The sequence below is a fragment of the Homalodisca vitripennis genome, chromosome 1 (genome assembly GCF_021130785.1).
Source record: "Homalodisca vitripennis isolate AUS2020 chromosome 1, UT_GWSS_2.1, whole genome shotgun sequence".
In the NCBI taxonomy this organism is placed as follows: Eukaryota; Metazoa; Arthropoda; class Insecta; order Hemiptera; family Cicadellidae; genus Homalodisca; species Homalodisca vitripennis.
In genome coordinates, this window is record NC_060207.1 from 168455815 (window position 1) to 168474490 (window position 18676).

General features: G+C 33.6%; 1 protein-coding gene across 3 annotated transcripts in view; it reads left to right on the plus strand.

The window, feature by feature from the left end:
* LOC124352710 (atlastin-like) overlaps positions 1-16656 on the plus strand; it is a 32625-nt gene extending 15969 nt beyond the window's left edge. For all 3 annotated transcript variants that reach the window (XM_046802334.1, XM_046802333.1, XM_046802332.1), the window contains exons 2-6: positions 5211-6022; positions 6740-6898; positions 7216-7371; positions 12254-12403; positions 16453-16656. In XM_046802334.1, the coding sequence (XP_046658290.1) occupies positions 5810-6022; positions 6740-6898; positions 7216-7371; positions 12254-12403; positions 16453-16641 (867 nt within the window). In that variant the 5' untranslated portion in view covers positions 5211-5809 and the 3' untranslated portion in view covers positions 16642-16656. The remainder of the gene's footprint in view (positions 1-5210; positions 6023-6739; positions 6899-7215; positions 7372-12253; positions 12404-16452) is intronic.
* The last annotated feature ends 2020 nt before the right edge of the window (positions 16657-18676 follow it).

The following is an 18676-nucleotide window of genomic DNA, read 5'->3' on the forward strand; positions in this document are numbered from 1 at the left end:
GCTTGGTTTCTGAATACACAATAGGGTTTGTTATTCCCTCTAGAATACACTGGAACTTCCCCTGACATTAGTTTTGAACACCCTGTATTATATTATCAATTTTGAATGTAAGTAAAATACAATTATTACTAAAATAATTTTCACACTATGACAAAATTAATGTTACATGTATCGATAATTATCACTAAATTGTTATATAATGGTATCAAGACCTGAAAGCTTTTAATCTAAAATGATAAGCTAGTGAAGTTGTTAGAAGTGCAGTTTATTGCTCATATTCTCTTGACAAGATAACATATATGTGACATATTTTCTGAATTAATTTCAGACACTTTAGAGCAGTAGAAACATTCTAGATATTAGTTTTGGTTCAAATTAAAACATTTACTTATTTTATTACACATTATATATTGTATGACAATTTAATATTGTTTTGTTCTTATTGCAACAATACAATATGTTCTTTCATCACAAAAATGTAATTACAGAACAGGTTCAAATGTCATAACTTATGCAGGGTGACGCAAACCATCCAGCCGCGATCTATAGCGGCTGAACTGAAGAACCTACCTTTTTCGTTTTAATGAAAACACCCATATTTCAACCTTAAAGTTTCTGATCCCAATTTTTAAACAGTGTTACCAAAGAATTGTTCTTACTTTCTAAAAATGTTACAGGTGTCACTTTTCAGAAAATTTTCAATGTTTTAAATAGTTCAATTTTAAGATATTTAAAACTTATAAAACCTAAAAAATTACAGTAGCAAGTACTACACCTTTCACTTTCATTAAACAGGTCATACCAATGAAAGTCATACCTTGTCATTTGAATTTTTTAGGTTTTGCAAGTTTGAAATGCCCTACAATTTAACTATTTAAAAAAAAAAATAAAATTGCTGAAGTGACAAGTATTTTATATTTTTATAAAAAGTACTGCTTTGGTAACCTTGGATAAAAATTTTGATTTTGGCTTTTTAATCACCCTGTATACCATAAATTAAATAAATTAAAACCTGTTTTTCAAAATGATTAGTGAAAGACATAAAATGCGGTTTGGTCAACCTATCTTTACATTTGAAAACCTTTTAAAAAAATACCCCTGTGCAACTCCCCCCTAAAAGAAAGTTCTATTTTGGGGTAGTTTTAGGTGTTAAAAACTATTTTCATACATTATTTGAGGTCAAAATATAGGGGTTTTTTCGTTAAAACAAAGACGGTAGATTTCTCTGTTCAGCCGCTATACATCACAAACGGGTGGTCTGCCTCCAGTAAGTTTTGTAGTAAGTGTTGACACTTACAAGACTCAAACATAAATAAAAGTATTTTCCTTATATGAATTTACCAATAATAATATTAATAATCGACAGTCCATAGCAGAACATATGGAAAATTTTCATTTATTTATCAAATGTATCCAAATAATGTTTTCACATATACTGTAAAGTAAGAATTCGTTGTTCAGTGGCCATTATAAATCACTGAAACAACTTAAATCAATTAGGCTTATCATACAATCAATGATATTGAATAAACAGAGCTTCAAATTATTCTCAAAGTGAGTAGTAAGATTTCTTTATAAATTTTACTTATGAGAAGTTTTTTATATTAATTAGGTAGATTATTGTAGTTTCAAACCCATATATGAGTATTATGGACTTTTTTAAATTTTAAATTATAAGAGGGTAATTTAAAATTTATTTGATTTTACATTTTATAATTATGATTAAATTTGTTTACATGAAGTTCGAAGCCTCGAGTTAAAATTGTTCTTATTCTCTTGTGTAATAATAAGACAAATGCAATGCATAATTTTACACTATATTTAAAATAGTGTAATTGAGTTTATCAAACCTAAAGTGTAGACTACTTGTATAGGTGCTACTTTTTAAATCCAGAAAGATTTTGATTGATTCTTTAGGTTTAAAATAGTAAATATATTTAGAAAGAGTCCCAAAAATGTGAATTTGTTTTTCTAAAACATTTGATATACGTAAGTTTTATGTTTTTAAGAGGCTAAAGGAATTGATGCAGTTTAGCAGTTGTGTGAAATATTTGGGGCCTCACAGAGCCCTTTCATTTTCTTTTTCCCTATGCAACAGGATATTATAGCTATACATTTTTTTATTATACACATCATTTGAGTTTAAAAAACATGGAAAACATTATATGAAAGTCTTTTTTTTGCGTTTAGTTTTGGCACTATCCACCATTTTCTATTCACACAGTGCCTTCAAAAGGTTTCTAGGCTGTTTTTTCATACTGACACTTACAAGTGATGCAATCTTTCGGAAAGGTTCTGAATTACGTAGCTTAAATTTTTATCTGCGTTCACAATTTTTTTATCTGAATGGAAAGCAGTAAAATTGATCAATCAATTAAATTTATTTGTTTACTACGAGAGTGGTGTCAGTTTTTGTAAAATGGAACAAAGATCTGCAGCTGAGTTTTGTTTTAAATGCAGTAATACTGCATCAGAAACACAAAAGATTATGCATAAAGCATATAGTGAAAAGTCTGAGAATATAGAAAAAACTTTTGAATAGGATTGCATTACTCTCTAAAAATCAATGACTCAGCATTAAATTAATAGCTAAGCAGGTTGGTAGTGCCCTCAATAATGTACGTAGTGTTTTGGGGAAAGAGGAAATCGTGTGTAAAATTTGTTCCATATTTTTTTATGTAAGAGCAGAAGGAGTAGATAGTTTAGGATTCAAGTAACTTTGAAGAATGGTGCTGATACAAATCCAGAATTTTAAAAAATTAATTGTAATTGGTGATGAATTGTGTATTCAGTACGATTGATCAACTAAACTGGAGGGATCCATGTGAGAGATGTGCTTGCTGTGAAGTCAAAGGTAAAAAACTATGCTGATATCATTTTTTGAGGAATAAGGAGTTATTCACCCGGTTTTAATTAAATAAAAACAAAAATCAACTATCTGTAAAAATTTTAATTAATAAAAAATGTTAGCTACACCAAAAACTTTTAGGAATACAAATCCCCATTGTTTTTTCTAATATCCTGTATTACCCCTTTGCTGCAATAACAGCCAAGGATAGCCTCCTCTGCATCCTTTTGATCAGGTATTGGATGTCTTCCTGTGACAAGTTTTACCATTTTTCATGTACAGCTATTTCCAGCTCAGCAATGTTTTCTGCAAGCTCTATTGAGGTTGTCGCAGATGTGTTAAATCAGATTTAGATCCTGGCTCCTAGGTGGCCAATCCAATGCTTCAATACCTTCATTTCGTGGAGGTCTGCCACTGAAGCTGCAGAGTACCAGGCATTATAATCCATTAAGGTGAAATCTGGATCTATGAAGGGTGCAAAGGGTTCCACATTAACTTTCAAGGTCGTCTGTTCATAGCTCTATACGATCTTCAAAATTAACACCTGCCCAAATCATGAAATATCCATAACAAAAGTCACTTTAGAAGAAATGCAGATTAGAGCATACCTCTCATTTCGCCTTCTCCAAACTAATTGGTATCCATCTGAGGTATTTAGACTTATTCTTGTTTCGTCTGTGAAGAGAACTTATGGTTTTTGTATAACATGGCTTGTGGAAACTATAATCTCAAATAAAGCCCAAACAAGTTGAAACGGTACAAAAACCGATCTTGTTAAATGTTTCAGTTAAGTTTGTTTGCCATCTTGGTATTCCATTTTGTTTTAAACGTGACGTTTGATCAAACTTTAAAATTTCACAACTCCATTATTTGTGAACTTATAAAGAGTTCTTTTAATGCTTATAACATATAAACATTTTGTTATTAACCCTACATCGGGCGCTAAACGGAGTTTTCCTCCGTGTATTTTTTATTAAAAATAGTACTACTTTTCTGATGTTGGCAGACGTTTCCCGCAGTGTAATTCACGAGCATTTTTCAGGGAAGCGAAACAATAGCCTCCCGCTTATCTTTATCAAAATCTGTCAGTGTGAGGTCTACTTCCGTGCGAGACTGGACGATTCCTCCGTGAGCGCCCGATGTTGTGTTTGTAGTGCTTGGACGAAATCTCCGTGAGCGCCTTATTGTGTTTAGTTTTTATGGAGTAATAATCCGTGTGCGCCTAAATGTGTGACCTGTGATAGTTTCTTTTTAAGTTTTACAATATATTTTATTTGAATTTTGTGAAATGGAGAATGAAGACGAGAGACTTGTCAGTACAGTACCAGTGCGCTAGGGAATATTTCAGTACTGTTTATGGAGTGAACATTTTCGTTATAAGAACCAGAAGGAAAATGTTTTGAAACTTTGTGTAGTGTTTAAAAAAATTTTAGTAAAGAATACATTTTTTTTTTTTTTTTTTTTTGTCAGAGTAATAAGTGTCATTACAATTGTATAATATCTCAAAAATTGAAGTAAGTTATTTTTGTAAGAAGTTAAAAACTAAATTAATTTCCATTATTACAGTAGGTTAAATATTTTTAAAATTAATTGCATTATTCCTTAAATTAAATCATGTTGTTATAATACAATAACATTTTTTAAGATTTTGAATTTCTTATTTGGAAAATTCATTACATAAAAGAGTAATTTTTATTTAATTTCTAAAAATGAATATATTACATTGTAATTAAATCCGTATGAATTTTTAAACAAATAAAAACAGTTTAAACGACTATGATATCCATTATTCGCTAACCTGGAGGAAACCTCCGTGAGCGCCTGATGGTGTTTCTAATTTTAAGCGCCTGATGGAGGGTTAACAATTTGTTGGTATCTTGGAACAGTTTTCAAGATATTAATAAATGAAACTTTTTCTATCGCCAAGAACTGGTAAGCAAAGAGGAAAGTGTGTGCCATATTTTGCACTTCATATTTTCTTGATTGTTTACTTCAAATAAAATATTGATGTATTAAAAAAAATTGGATGTGATAAATCTCACTGGAATAAGTGACATTTACTTAGAGACTAATTATTTTCTTTAAAATGTCACTAATTTAATTTTCATAAATACAAATATTTGATTGATGAGTTATAATGAGAAAAATTTGAAGAACTGTTGGAGGTTATTTCTGGAAATTATAATGTATGTATTGTAAAAAATCAATCATTACGTAATGACTTGTATTAAACATAAATTTAATTACATTATGGTATTAAAAGTATAAATTTACCATAAATATTGCATTTTCTCAAGTTTTTTTCTTTTTCTCAATTATTTTTTTTATTTAGTGGTGATTACTACCTCTGTTGTTGTTACAGAAAGACCTAGGCGCAGACCGAGGGATAAGTCGCCAGCGATTGGCCTCACTACAACACTCCCACTTCTGGACGAAGATCTGGACGACATCCCACCTAACTTGATTGATGACCAGGTTGAAAAGGTGGTACAAAGACCGGTACGTAGGAAATCACTGAACAAACTGGCACCTGATGTTGTTGAGGCACAGTTGAAAAAAGAGATAACGAAGGCAGAAGAGTCTGATGACAGTGAGGGCGAACCATTGAAGGCTACTTTTCAGGTGTTTGTAAAGGACGTAGAGATAACAAAGGTGCCACTTAAAGAAGTCCTCAAAGCTGAATCGCAGACAAAAATAGATTCAGAACTTCATAAATTCGCCCAGAAAGATTTGGAAGTAGGAAGTCTTTTTCGTCTGAATAAAAAAGAATTAGAATCGGTACCTCAAAAGGTAGAGGCGAATAAAGTGATCCTAAAGACGGACGAGGTGAAACAATATCCACCAAAGAAATCAATACTGAAGACTTCTCAACCCAAAGTGGTTGAGGAAAAGAAACAATTTGAGAAGTTAGAAACAAAATATATAATAGAACCGGAAAAGATAGTTGACAACGACGTGACGATGGTGGGAGACGACCAGACTCTGTCAGAACCCGTTCAGGTGGTGTTGGCCAAACCCAAACATCAGTTTGAGCTCGATGAAGTGGCCTTGTCAAGAGTACTCTTGCATCCAGAGGTGAAAGACAAACATGTAGTTGTGGTATCTGTTGCTGGTGCCTTCCGCAAGGGCAAGTCATTTTTGCTTGACTTCTTTCTGCGCTACATGAAAGCAAAGGTTAGCATATTTTGGTTTAGTTATTAGGGGAAAAATAAATGGAAATAAAATAAATCAAAATAAAATTCACCCAAACATTTCAAAATATAATGTTTTAGTTTCAAATAAATGTTATAAAACGCTATATTTTTTATATACGCTATAAGTTTTTAATGAATTTTAATTTTATATTTAATTTTAAAACCATCACTTTTGTAAGTAATGCTGTTTATTTGACTTATATTGGTATTTTGAAGCAATCAGAATCTACTTTCAAAGAATAACTAAAAACTGTATTTGATTTTTATTGAGATGGTTTTAAAATGTTTTAACATAATAAGATTTTGATGTGCAGATCAACAATGTGTTCCTTGTATTTGTTTATTAATTTTATTTGGTGTATACTGTCAGATTGTAGTTTTTATTTCCACACTATAAGTCTATTGTAGAACTTATAGCTAAATAAAACAGTAAGATAATTGTGCAAAGGTTATTTATTACACCAAAATTTGTTGTTTAATCTGTTTTATAAAATGTATAAGTACCTACAATTTTTATTATTATAACACGTAAATATTGTGTGTACTTAAAAAAAACCTTTGCATAGGTATCAATAAATGTATAAATTATGAACAGGTTAATTTATTGTGTTAAAAAGCTGTGCAGCTCTTAGTAATTTAAGAAAAAATGTTTGTGTTTAATTTTTAACAATTAGTATTTCTTGTTTTAATGTGACAGTATACATCAGTGAGCGTAGGGAAAAGTGGAGGGGACTGGTTGGGGGCGGACGATGCCCCACTTGAAGGCTTTGCCTGGCGTGGAGGCTCTGACCGAGAGACAACAGGGATTCTCATGTGGTCAGAAGCATTCATAGCAACTCTGCCGTCTGGTGAGAAGGTTGGTTCTATACCTTACACTTTAACTAGCCTGATCATATATTTTGTTATCGTTTGTAGTAGATTTCAGTCAAATATTATTACTAGTTTACTCCTAAGTGTATTATTGAAAACTCTATAACGTAAAGTTAATATTAAATTGATCAATCCTAAAATTCAAAACATACTTTCCACTGCTGCCATGGTTTAGCGTGAAAGTCACATTTCAGTATTTCTAAGCTATCTTGACTTCAGTTGGAAAAAAAACTATTTCAAGTATTTTTATGTTCCATTAGATTAGTTGTTATATTGCAATACTATTTGTTTGTTATCTGTTAGGTGGCAGTGGTGTTAATGGACACACAAGGTGCATTCGATCAAGAGAGCACTGTGAAGGATTGCGCCACAGTCTTCGCCCTAAGCACAATGGTCAGCTCTGTGCAGATATACAACTTGTCACAGAACATACAGGAGGATGACCTAATGAACCTACAGGTGAGTGGGAATCATTGTATCACCAACAAGATGTGCTGCTTTGTGTGTGTTTCTGTTTCTGTGTGTACTCTGTGCACCTAATATTAATTAGGAATTTCATAGTAAAGCATCTGATAATTGGAGTTCTCTTCATTCTTCCTCACCTTATTACAGTAGTTTGATAATTAACTATAAATGATTATGGTCTGAATAGTCACATTACTCTAAGACTGTGAGATCAGTTTCTTATTTCCAGAGCAATCAAGGCATGATCCAGTATTGTTGTTAGCTGAGCGTTATATTTCAAAAACAAATTGCCTCATGGACTTGAGATTTTTAATAAATCTTAATTTCTATATAATCTATACTAAATGTGATGATGGTACTGTCACTCCAAGTGATTTGGCGTAGTGTTAGCAATTTAATATTTTTACATTGGTGTACAGCACCTTTAATATCTACAGATAAAATATTTCTTAAGATATCTTGCCACATGTTACATTAACAGTTTTGTTCATTGATTTAAGTTTTATACCAGTGTTTAACCCTTTGAATGCCACAAGGCAAAAAATTTAGTAAAAAAGAAATGCACTAGCAATTGTATTGCAAGTCATATGCGAAAAAATGCCAGGGAATTATAAGAAGTATTACCGGGCTTCAGGAAAAAGAATATATTTTTTTTTATTTTTCTTACTATCTGTATGAAACAGGTATCAAAATGTTTGTAAAAAATTGTATTACAATAAAATGTTACAAAACAAACGAAACAACATAAAATAATATTAGTTTTGGCATGTCAAAACCAAAAAATGTATAAAGCAATTTTTATTTTTTAGTTTTTATTTTTTTTTGACAAATTAATAAAAAAAATTTTACTATGGGAAGAATTTTTTAAATATTCTTTATAACATTGTTAATGTGAAAAAAATAATGGTTCACTTTTTTATATAATTACTATAGTTACAAAACAATGCTTCAAATTATGTACATAATGAAAAAATCATTTTTCAGTACCGGTAACACAACACTAAAACAAAATTAATTAATGCATTACTAACATTTATCCTTTGGTTCTAAAGTATATCTAATATTATATGGTCTTCATATTTTCCAAAAAAATATGCGCACACACACACACACACACACACGCGCACGCACAGGAGATATCAATTTAACAAAATCATTTTAGAGATCCTAACCTCAAAACGATGTTAACACAACCATGTAACCGAACAGACTGCTATACGTAGCGAGTTGTTTACGCGCCAATGATGCCCCGGTTGATCACCGCCAGCTGTTTTGCTTCTATTATTCTGTGTTTTTTTTTATCTTCACTAATATAAAGTACTATGTGAACTATTATTTATCTATTGCAGGATAGTTAACAAATAAAACAAAATTGGTTGTGAAAAGAATTCATGAAAAATAAAGCATTAAAAATTACGATAACAGACGGCGACGACGGATCGTCGCCTGGCACTTTTCGCACAGTTAGTCGGCGACGATTTATCGTCGCCGTGGCACGCAAAGGGTTAAATAATAAACTTTCGGTTGAGGTAGGAAGGATACTACACATTGCATGGGTGTGTTAAAATCAACTCTTGTTAAACATTGATTATCCATTTTAATGTTTTTTTTACTGTATGAATAAGATGCATGACATGCATAATGTGATATATTAACACATTGTGTTAATATATCACATATTAAAATCTCATATGATTGTACCCAGATTACAAATTTATTTATCTGTTTTTCCATTGGCATTATGTTTGCCAAAACCAAAATTTTCTTATTTATAGGAGCTCTGGTCATAATTAATTATAATAATGAACAAATCTTGGTATTTTACTTTACACTTTATTATACTTCAGAAACAATGTACAAATTTCAAGAATATATAAACTTGGGAGATTGATTATTTTTACTGAAAAGAATAATGGTTTGTAATAGTACATAGGTTTTTTTTATATTATTCGTAAAACTCTCTTTTGTGTGATAAATATTCTATTTAAATGTTGCAAATTTGTGCTACCCCCAAACAATAAACTATAGTTCGTAACATTTTGAAAATTAGAGAAATATACTGTTCTTATGACGTTCAATGATGCAATATTGGCCAGATTGCTAAACGTAAAACAAACTGAATTTTTTTGCAAGTATTTACTTTGGGAAGAAAAGCTCAGTTTTGAGTCAACAAAAAGCCAGAGAAACTTGGCAGAAGACACCACCGAAACATTGTTTTCCACAATGGGTAGATTAAATTTACCTAAATTAACTAATTCAGATTTTGATTCTTTGATCTTCAAGCCATTGATAAGGAACCAGTTATTCAACTCATCGAAGCACTCAGAAACAAAAGAATTCAGAGATTGTTGAGTCTAGCTCCAGTTCACTTTTCACTTAGTGCACCTTATGAAACCATGAGAATATCTCTTTACTTGGATTACACCTAATTTTGTAGTCTAGGTGACTCTGATTTCTAAACGATGCAAAGAGTTCATGATGAGCTTCTTCATCACTGACTTTTCTTTGGACCTCTTCAGACCGACACTTAGACTCCAGATTCCAGGAGTCGTTTGAAACAGTGTCAAATTTCAGACACTGCACTAAGCGTAAGGTGAACTGAAGCTAAACTCAGCAATCATATTGACTTAACACTTCCCACCATAGCTATGTTATGTGTAGAATGCAGAGATTGCAAATCCTTCCCCATGACCACAGCCAATGTGTCATATGCATATTGTTGTATGTCACAGCTTGTTGTGTTAACATTGGAGGGAAGATTAAACATAAATATAAGGAATAGAATTGGGTCCAGAATAGAGCCTTTAGGGTATCCAATCCCACTTATTTTGCAATCAGTGTGTGATGTGTTACCAAACTCTTCTATTTTTACTCTTTGGAATCTTCGATTAAAGTAGGATTAAAAAAGACTCCAGGCAAACCTGTAACCCCATATCATTTTGTTTGTTAAGAAGGATATCTCTATTCATTCTATAAAAAGCCTTTGATAAGTCACAAAATATGGCTGCAGATAGCATTTAATTTTTAATTCTGTTGTGTTGATCCTGTAAATTTTACAACTACATGTACGAGGGGGTACCCAAAAAAAACCGGAATTATTTTATAAAAATTATATATTATCAAATTCTTTACAATACGACCTTATCTCCTTCAAAATAATCTCCATTACAACTAATACACTTGTCCCAACGGTATTTCCATTGGTCAAAACATTTTTTGTAGTCATCTTTAGAAATGGCTGCAAGCTCGAGCTTCGTTTTTTTCTTAACCTCTTCAACGCTGTCAAATCGTTGACCTTTCAAGCCTCTTTTCATGTGTGGAAATAAAAAAAAGTCGCATGGAGCGAGGTCAGGCGAGTAAGGTGCGTGGGGCAGCGGAACCATGCCGTTTTTGGCTAAAAAACTGCCTAACTGAGATGGCTGTGTGTGCCGGTGCGTTGTCGTGGTGGAAGAACCAGTCTCCAGTCTGCCACAAATCGGGTCTTTTCTGGCGAACACTGTTGCGCAATCTTCTTAAAATCTCCAAATAAAATGTTTGGTTGACAGTCTGACCTGGAGGAACAAACTCAGAATGAACAATGCCTTTAGCATCAAAAAAGCAAATCAACATGGTTTTGATGTTTGATTTGACTTGCCGACATTTTTTTGGACGAGGTGAAGATGGCGACTTCCATTGGCTTGACTGTTGCTTCGTTTCTGGGTCATAACCATAGCACCATGACTCATCACCAGTAATTACCTTTTCCAGAAAATCGGGATCATTTTCGAGATGTTCTTTCAGAAGGCGGCAAGTTTCAACTCGATGTGCCTTTTGATGGTCAGTCAGAAGTCGAGGAACAAATTTGGCAGCAACCCTTTTCAGTCCTAAATCTCCTGTTAAAATTCGCTGAACCGAGCTCCAAGTTAACCCACTACTCTCTGATAGTTCCTCAATTGTCTGTCGACGGTCGGTGAGCACAAGTTCACGAATTTTCTCAACATTTTCGTCCGTTCGAGAGGTTGATGGACGTCCAGAACGAGGTTTGTCTTCAATCGACATGTCGCCATTTTTAAATCGAGCGAACCACTCGTAGACCTGAGTTTTCCCCATAGCATCATCTTTGTAAGCTGTATTCAACATTAAAATAGTTTCTGCAGCATTTTTACCAAGTAAAAAAACAAAATTTCACAGCTGCACGTTGTTCACTTAAACTTGCCATGACAAAAAACAAAACAAGAACGAAACAGGGTTAGCGAAAACAATCACTACGAACGAACAGAATGCACTAGGACAACGGAACTGGGGTCACTGAGCTCGCAATGGGTTGCGCGACACACGCCTGGCGGCAGGAATGTGTACTACACGCTGCCGGCTGCCAGCAATACAATTCCGGTTACTTTTGGGTACCCCCTCGTATTGTGTTTCCGACACATCCTATTGCTTGTATTGAGCTTCTACTAGATCAGCTTGCATGCTGCATTGGTTCCGTACTGTTGAAACTTGTTGTTTTGAGTGTTACGCTGTAGATGGTATCTTGTATTGTTGAAAGGTTGATTGGTTGTGGAGGCAGTACTTAATGAATACATTTTCAAGTTAAGGTATGATTAAGTCTGTTAACCTCACCCATGTGCCACAACTAGTGTGATTTCCACCCCAAAAGTCATCACAGCTCAAAAGAATTTCACCAATAAAGTTACTTTAATAATTCATGTATTTTTATTCCTTTAAATGTATGAAAAAATTCTGGTTATTCTGGACCTAACTAATTAGAATTATAATTGTGTCAAAAACTATTTGAAAATATGTGAGATATGTAGGCAGTGTTATCAAAGAAATAATCTCATAATCATATTAAGAATGGTGGAGGACAAATATTGTAACCAGGTGGGGTGAACAGTTGTTCACAGAGTACGGCAAGCTGGCACTGGAGGACTCTGGAAACAAACCGTTCCAAAAACTGATGTTCCTGGTTAGAGACTGGAGCTACCCGTATGAGGCCAGTTATGGGGAGAAGGGAGGCAGCAAGCTGTTGGCCAAGCGACTGAGAGTGAGTTTACCTAGACCTACATTTGGTGTTGAGAATTAACTATTGAAATTCACTTCTTCTTTGAACTCTTCAAGATTCTACTATTCTATACCTTAGCATTCATTTTTAACAAGTATAAACTAACTTGGATATTTGGAGAAAATTATTGGAATTTTTGTTAAGTTTTTATTTATACTTACTTCTTACTAATCCTCCCATTTACCAACCACTTTGACTCTCAAAATAATCAAATATCAGAAGGAGTCCTGAACCTAAAGGGTACTTCTAAATTGTAATTCTAGTACTGGTTGTAAACTTTTCATTTTAAAAATTCGCATTATCACATTTCCTTGTATAAATGTATAAGAATCAGCCAAATTAGTGTATGAAAATCTTAATATCTTTGAAAACAGATTTTGCCATGGTTATGGTGCATGTAATATAATTTAATTTAAAAAAATTGAAACATCATCTATGCACAGTGTAAGGAGATAAGGGTGTGCTTATAAAGGGTGCTAATTTACGCTACACAAAAACTAGTCAGCGGTGTGCATAACGTTCTTCAGTTACCAACGACACGCTGATTCCCTTCTAAACGTAATGATAGGCATCTTTTTGTAAACCAGTAACTTACTTTTCTGTCTCAGTTATTAACACATTGACTGTCATGTGTGTCATATATGATACACAAGTGGATTGCCACTGGAGCCATGTGTATCATTTCTGATACACATGCAATGTTTTGGTCTAGGCCATGTGTATCTAAAACGCACACATATAAATGGGATTTAGCATTTAAAACACATTGTTGTGGCCTGGACCAACACAAAAATACTTGCTGAATTTTGGCCCCAGCCGTATAATTTGAGCTAAAAGAAGCTAAAAAAAGTACTACATTTTTAGGCTGTAAATAAACTTGAAGAATATTTTGTCATGTATAAACTTTATTACTACAATCTAAAATTACTGGCTATACAGATTGTATAATGTTACTAAATATGTCAAAACAATACTATAAAATAAAATGAACTCAATTGTCATTTTTATGTGGTTTTGTTATCCACAAAACAACAAAAAATGCTTACACATGATTGTTAAAGCAAGTCCGGCACATAAATGGTCTACCTTCACAGGTATCACAAATCGTAGAGACCTGCTTTGCCTTTGATATTTTCCCATCAGGGCCCTGTACACCTGATCTTCCTTTGGCCACGTAGCAGCTTTGGCACCTCCTCCTCGTTTTAATAAACAAGAAAAAGTTTTTCATGCCATTTTGATTAACTAATAAATTTTTTAATTACAGTAGATTTCGTATAGTTCGGCCACCTCAGAACCGGACCCTCTAACAGAGTAAAAAACAGCCAGGTTAACCGGCAGTATTTTATTAATAACCTACTGTATATAATGAAATGAGAACTAAATGTCAACTTTAAGATTGTTTTAATAATTAAGTACACATACTCACCTAAACAGTGTCATGGCGGTCCAGCCGCATAAAATATTGATACATCAGACAACAGGAATAAATTTGTCATAAATAAACCTCATCATGAACTCTGACTTAAGAAATTAATTTTGTAATCAACACACATCGTTGACTCTTTAAACTGGTATAAATAAATAATTAACATGGCCAGTGAACTTAACATGATAAGTGAAATAATCAAACAATACTAAAAGAAATCTGTTATTATTTTCTTTTACTTGTCCACTGTTTAATCACACCACTTCTTCATAAACACTACGTCAACAGCTGATGTGACGGCCTGTTGCTCGATGTAGGTCGTTACGCACTCCAGCGCTGCCATTCCCTCTTCATGGCTTAAAATTACCCCGCCGTTTTCTTTTATGCTAATTTCAGCTTCCTCTTCCAATTCTTTTTCTTGAGTTACTGCTTCGACTATGTCATAGTGATTGAGTATCTCATTCCTAAGTTTATCATTGTTGTGTGAAATTATTCCACAACATCATTCTCAATCAGCTCTCCAGAATTAGACAGCAGTAGTAGATCATTCAACATGGACTGACTAGTTATCGTCCAGTTCAGAGACATGGTTTCCTCCTTTCCCCAGGACTTGGTGAATGTAGACGATGGTATCTCATCATAAGACTTAGCCACCATATAAATAACGTCCATAGTGTTAATTGTCTTACGGGTCTGAATAAGATGTGTGCTGCTATCACCATTTGTTTTACCCAGGATTACAGAAAGAAGCTTTTAGCAATAACCTTATTCGATGATGCCTTGGTCCATTGGTTGAGAGAGATACTTGTACATTAGGTGGCATATACTGTACAATAGTTTCATGTCACTGTAAACATCAAATTCAAGGTCCTCAACGGGATGTGTAGGCGCATTATCAAGCACAAGAAAATTGGCAACACTGTCAAGTGTTCTTTAAATTTTTGCACGAATTCGGTCACGAACCACTCTTTTAACAAATGTGTCCGTCCAGGCAGACTTTGAGCTCTGTAGTACACTGGAAGAGAAGGCATATTTAAGTTCATTCTTAAATGCTCCTTGTTTAGCCACCTTCCCAATAACAAACAGAGTTGCCTTGTGTGAACTGGTTGCATTCAAGCGTAACGTGACTGTGATTCTTTCTTTATTTATCTTAAATCCTGACGCTGAAGTTTCTTGAGACGATAGTAAAGGTTTTCTGAGGCAAAAGTTTGTAGTTTAAACCCATCTCGTCAATATTGTAAACTTGTTTAGGGCTCAGTTTTTCACAAGCAATTCACACTTCATTTTTTCTGAAAGTTCACTGAAAACTGCTGATCTGCTGAGTGCTTCTCTCCACTCACTCCTAGGAAATGTACTGCAAGGGGTTTTTTTCATTGTCTCAGCCAACCATCACTAGCCCGAAAATCTTCCTTTGCACCAAGTTTTGTGGGAAGAAAATTGCCTTTAAAGCAGGTCCATTTATTGGAGTGTTTCTTCTACGCTCTTGCATTAACTACAGCCACAATGCATCATCAACCAGTTTGTGTTTTATTTTTTTAAGTAAATCTAGTCGTCAGGACTTTTTCTGTTTCAATTTGCATACAAAAAGCCTCAATATATTTTCTGTTACGAAGCCAGTCATTAGGCGCTGTAAAATATTAAGTCCATCCCGCATTTTCAACAATGTATTTTTATGTTTAATGCTCATTTTCGAAACATGTTTTCCTGCAGACATTTAACATTGTTAAACACGAAACATATTAGACACGTAACAAACAAAATTGATCCTCAACTGAACTGAGATGATTTGTTTACGTGTTGTCCAAAAACATAATAAACTAGTTGAATGGTGTTGATTTCTGCTGTGAAAAACTGTCCCATGAGCGGTTTATCGTTTCCACGAAAATGTCTAGTTTATCCAGTGACCGAACCAGAGGGCAATCCATCTACTGTAATAATCTTTTATAAATGCATGGTTATCTTTAATGTATTGAGCATATCTGTATCGTGTATTAGAGTCATTCTGGAAAATAAATCTATACACAATAAATAAGAATTTAAAATTTGTATGTTTCTGTAACATTAATGTAATATTTAATCTAATCTGTAGTGAGAAGAAGTTTAATGACTGAAGAAAGCAAAAGTGAGTTTATAACAAGGAAGGACAAAACTTGTAATAAATCAGCAAATATCAGGTTAAACCCTCTATAACTTGTAGTCTGTTACATCCCATCAGTGTTAAGGAATTTATTTCCTTTGTTTAAAGTTCATTATCAACTGTGGATGATTTGAAAGAATAATTAGATTACGAACATTTGCCATGATTATATGTTTCAACAGAAATTTATTATTTTCTCTGGGATCTGGTATCTGCCTTCTACTTCAGACAACATTACCCTTTATAACTTTGTTTTGACCCTTCAACTTTCCTCCAAATCATTTGACAAGAGTAAAAACCTTTAACTAAATTTCCAATAAAGAATGATTACATTGGACAGATTAAAAGGTACCATTGCTGTGTTTCTAACAACAGTAACCACCCAACAAAAACTAAAAATTAAGTAATACTTATAAATAATGGGCTTGACATTTTAGTTTGTTATCTTAATTCACTGTTTAATTACAGATAAAAGAGGACCAAGACCCACAGCACCAGACTATTCGGAGACATATTAAAGAGTGCTTTACAGACATAACTTGCTTTTTGCTACCTCATCCGGGCTTCAAAGTAGCAACCAATCCAGAATTTGATGGCAGATTAAAAGGTATGTTAAGACTCTATGCAGCTTCAAAAATTGTTGATAACCAGTGTTAAGAAATATACCTAAGAAAGATGTTATTATGTACAATATAGATTATTTGATTTTCCTTTAGGAAATCTTTTTATTTAAAATAAAATAAATATAAATAAAGATAAAATATAACTACAGTTAAAAACTAAAGATTACAGAGATGTTATTCCTATAATTAAGATTAATTGTTCATTTAAAATTTTTAGTTTATATATTTGTCCAAAAGAGGTATTGTGGCATGATTTATGTTTCATTTACTGTTTTGGATGTCACAATGTGATGAGCCAAATTGGACAATCCTCACAAGAAATGGAATCATTCCGAATGTCTGAACTCAGTGAGTGTGTAAAATGGTACGACGTGACGTGAAGCCTTACGTATTAGTAAAATTGATAGATATATTGATAATGACCAATATATTTAAAATAACTCTGACTATGTTTATAGTGAAGTATGTTCTAATGATATCCCCCCCCACCCCCCCCCCCCCCCACCCCCCCCCCCCCCCACCCCCCCCCCCCCCCACCCCCCCCCCCCCCCACCCCCCCCCCCCCCCACCCCCCCCCCCCAAATGTTAATATCAAACAAACCTGTATTCAAGCTGAGTTGAGACGTTGGAACCGTCAACGCCCTAAGTGCTGAGTGCTGGGCCACTGCATACGCTCGTTGCGCGTTTTGGTACTGAAACACTGAAATCGGCCACACTATGTGAAAGCACCGATGCCCATATCCATTTTTTGCAACTTCATAAACCCAACAGGCGAGCAGTCGGCGATAGAGATCGAAAAGCTGAGTTCGGCGTTTTTTGCCCGTATGAGACCTGTCTAAGCGGTTCACACGAGCGAGCGCGAGCTGACCAATCGCAGCCGACCGTAACGTGCAGACTCGACGATCATAAACAACCGCCCACCACTACAGGATCGCAGCTGACAGCAGCGATGTAGTGTATATGTGGGAGCATTGGAAGGATTCAGAGAGGCTACCAGTCGATCGCCGATAGTGGTGGACACTCTATTCTTCTTGTAATATGAATGCCGGTGTGTTTGGCATTCTTGGCATCTTGGACATCACAATTATCAATGTTTCGTATCAATAAATATTATTACGTTTATTAATTGTCCGCTAAAATAAATATTCGTTTTTATATTATTTTTATATAGGATGAAATGTTATATATTGCGTTATTAGCAACACTAAAATGTAGAAAACTACTAAATAAAAAAAATTACCATATTTTTAATACAGAAAATAGTAAGCTACATTAATTACTCTTGCAGTTAAGCACAATTGTAATCTCATAACATTGTACTAAAAATATATACGGGTAAATGAACAACAAACATTCATAAAAAAAAACAAAAAGGTAGGGCTCATCGTTGACAATGACAGGTTATTCATGTAAGTGTTTTAATATAAATGACATTATTACAAATCTTTAGTAGATACTATTTAAACTATATTATGATTCGGATTGGATGTAGGGGAAAAGTAATTTACTCTTTTAGCTGATCAGAAAAAGTAATTGCATTTTGCATTAATTAATTAATTTGTATGTTAAACTAGAAAAGGAAGAAGTTTATATTTCAGTAATATTTTTTAACAGCAAACATAACATTTTATCACGCGAATTAGTATACAAATTTAGGCGTAATGTTGACATGATCCCCTTAGTAAAATAACCAAATCAAATGCACTTTTCTTGTCATGCAATACTACTGGTGGGAAAAAATCAGTTATAAAGTACTATAATTGTAAAATAAATAACAATAATAAATTGTCAAGTAAACAAAAACAATTCACAAGTATGGGTATATTTTTCTAAGACGATTTATCTGATTATAAATGACAAAAGAAAATCAAATAAAAATAAATCGAAGTTCTGATTTAGTAGTTAGCCTACAAATATCACATGAAATATTGCAAATAAAAAAAAAAAACGATGGACTCCTCTCCAACGAAATCCATCGATATAAATATTTCGAGAAAAATTGGCACGTCCACGAGGTTGACCGATCGACTGCAACGACCAGTAGTAAGTAGCCAGTGAAAAGCGTTCAA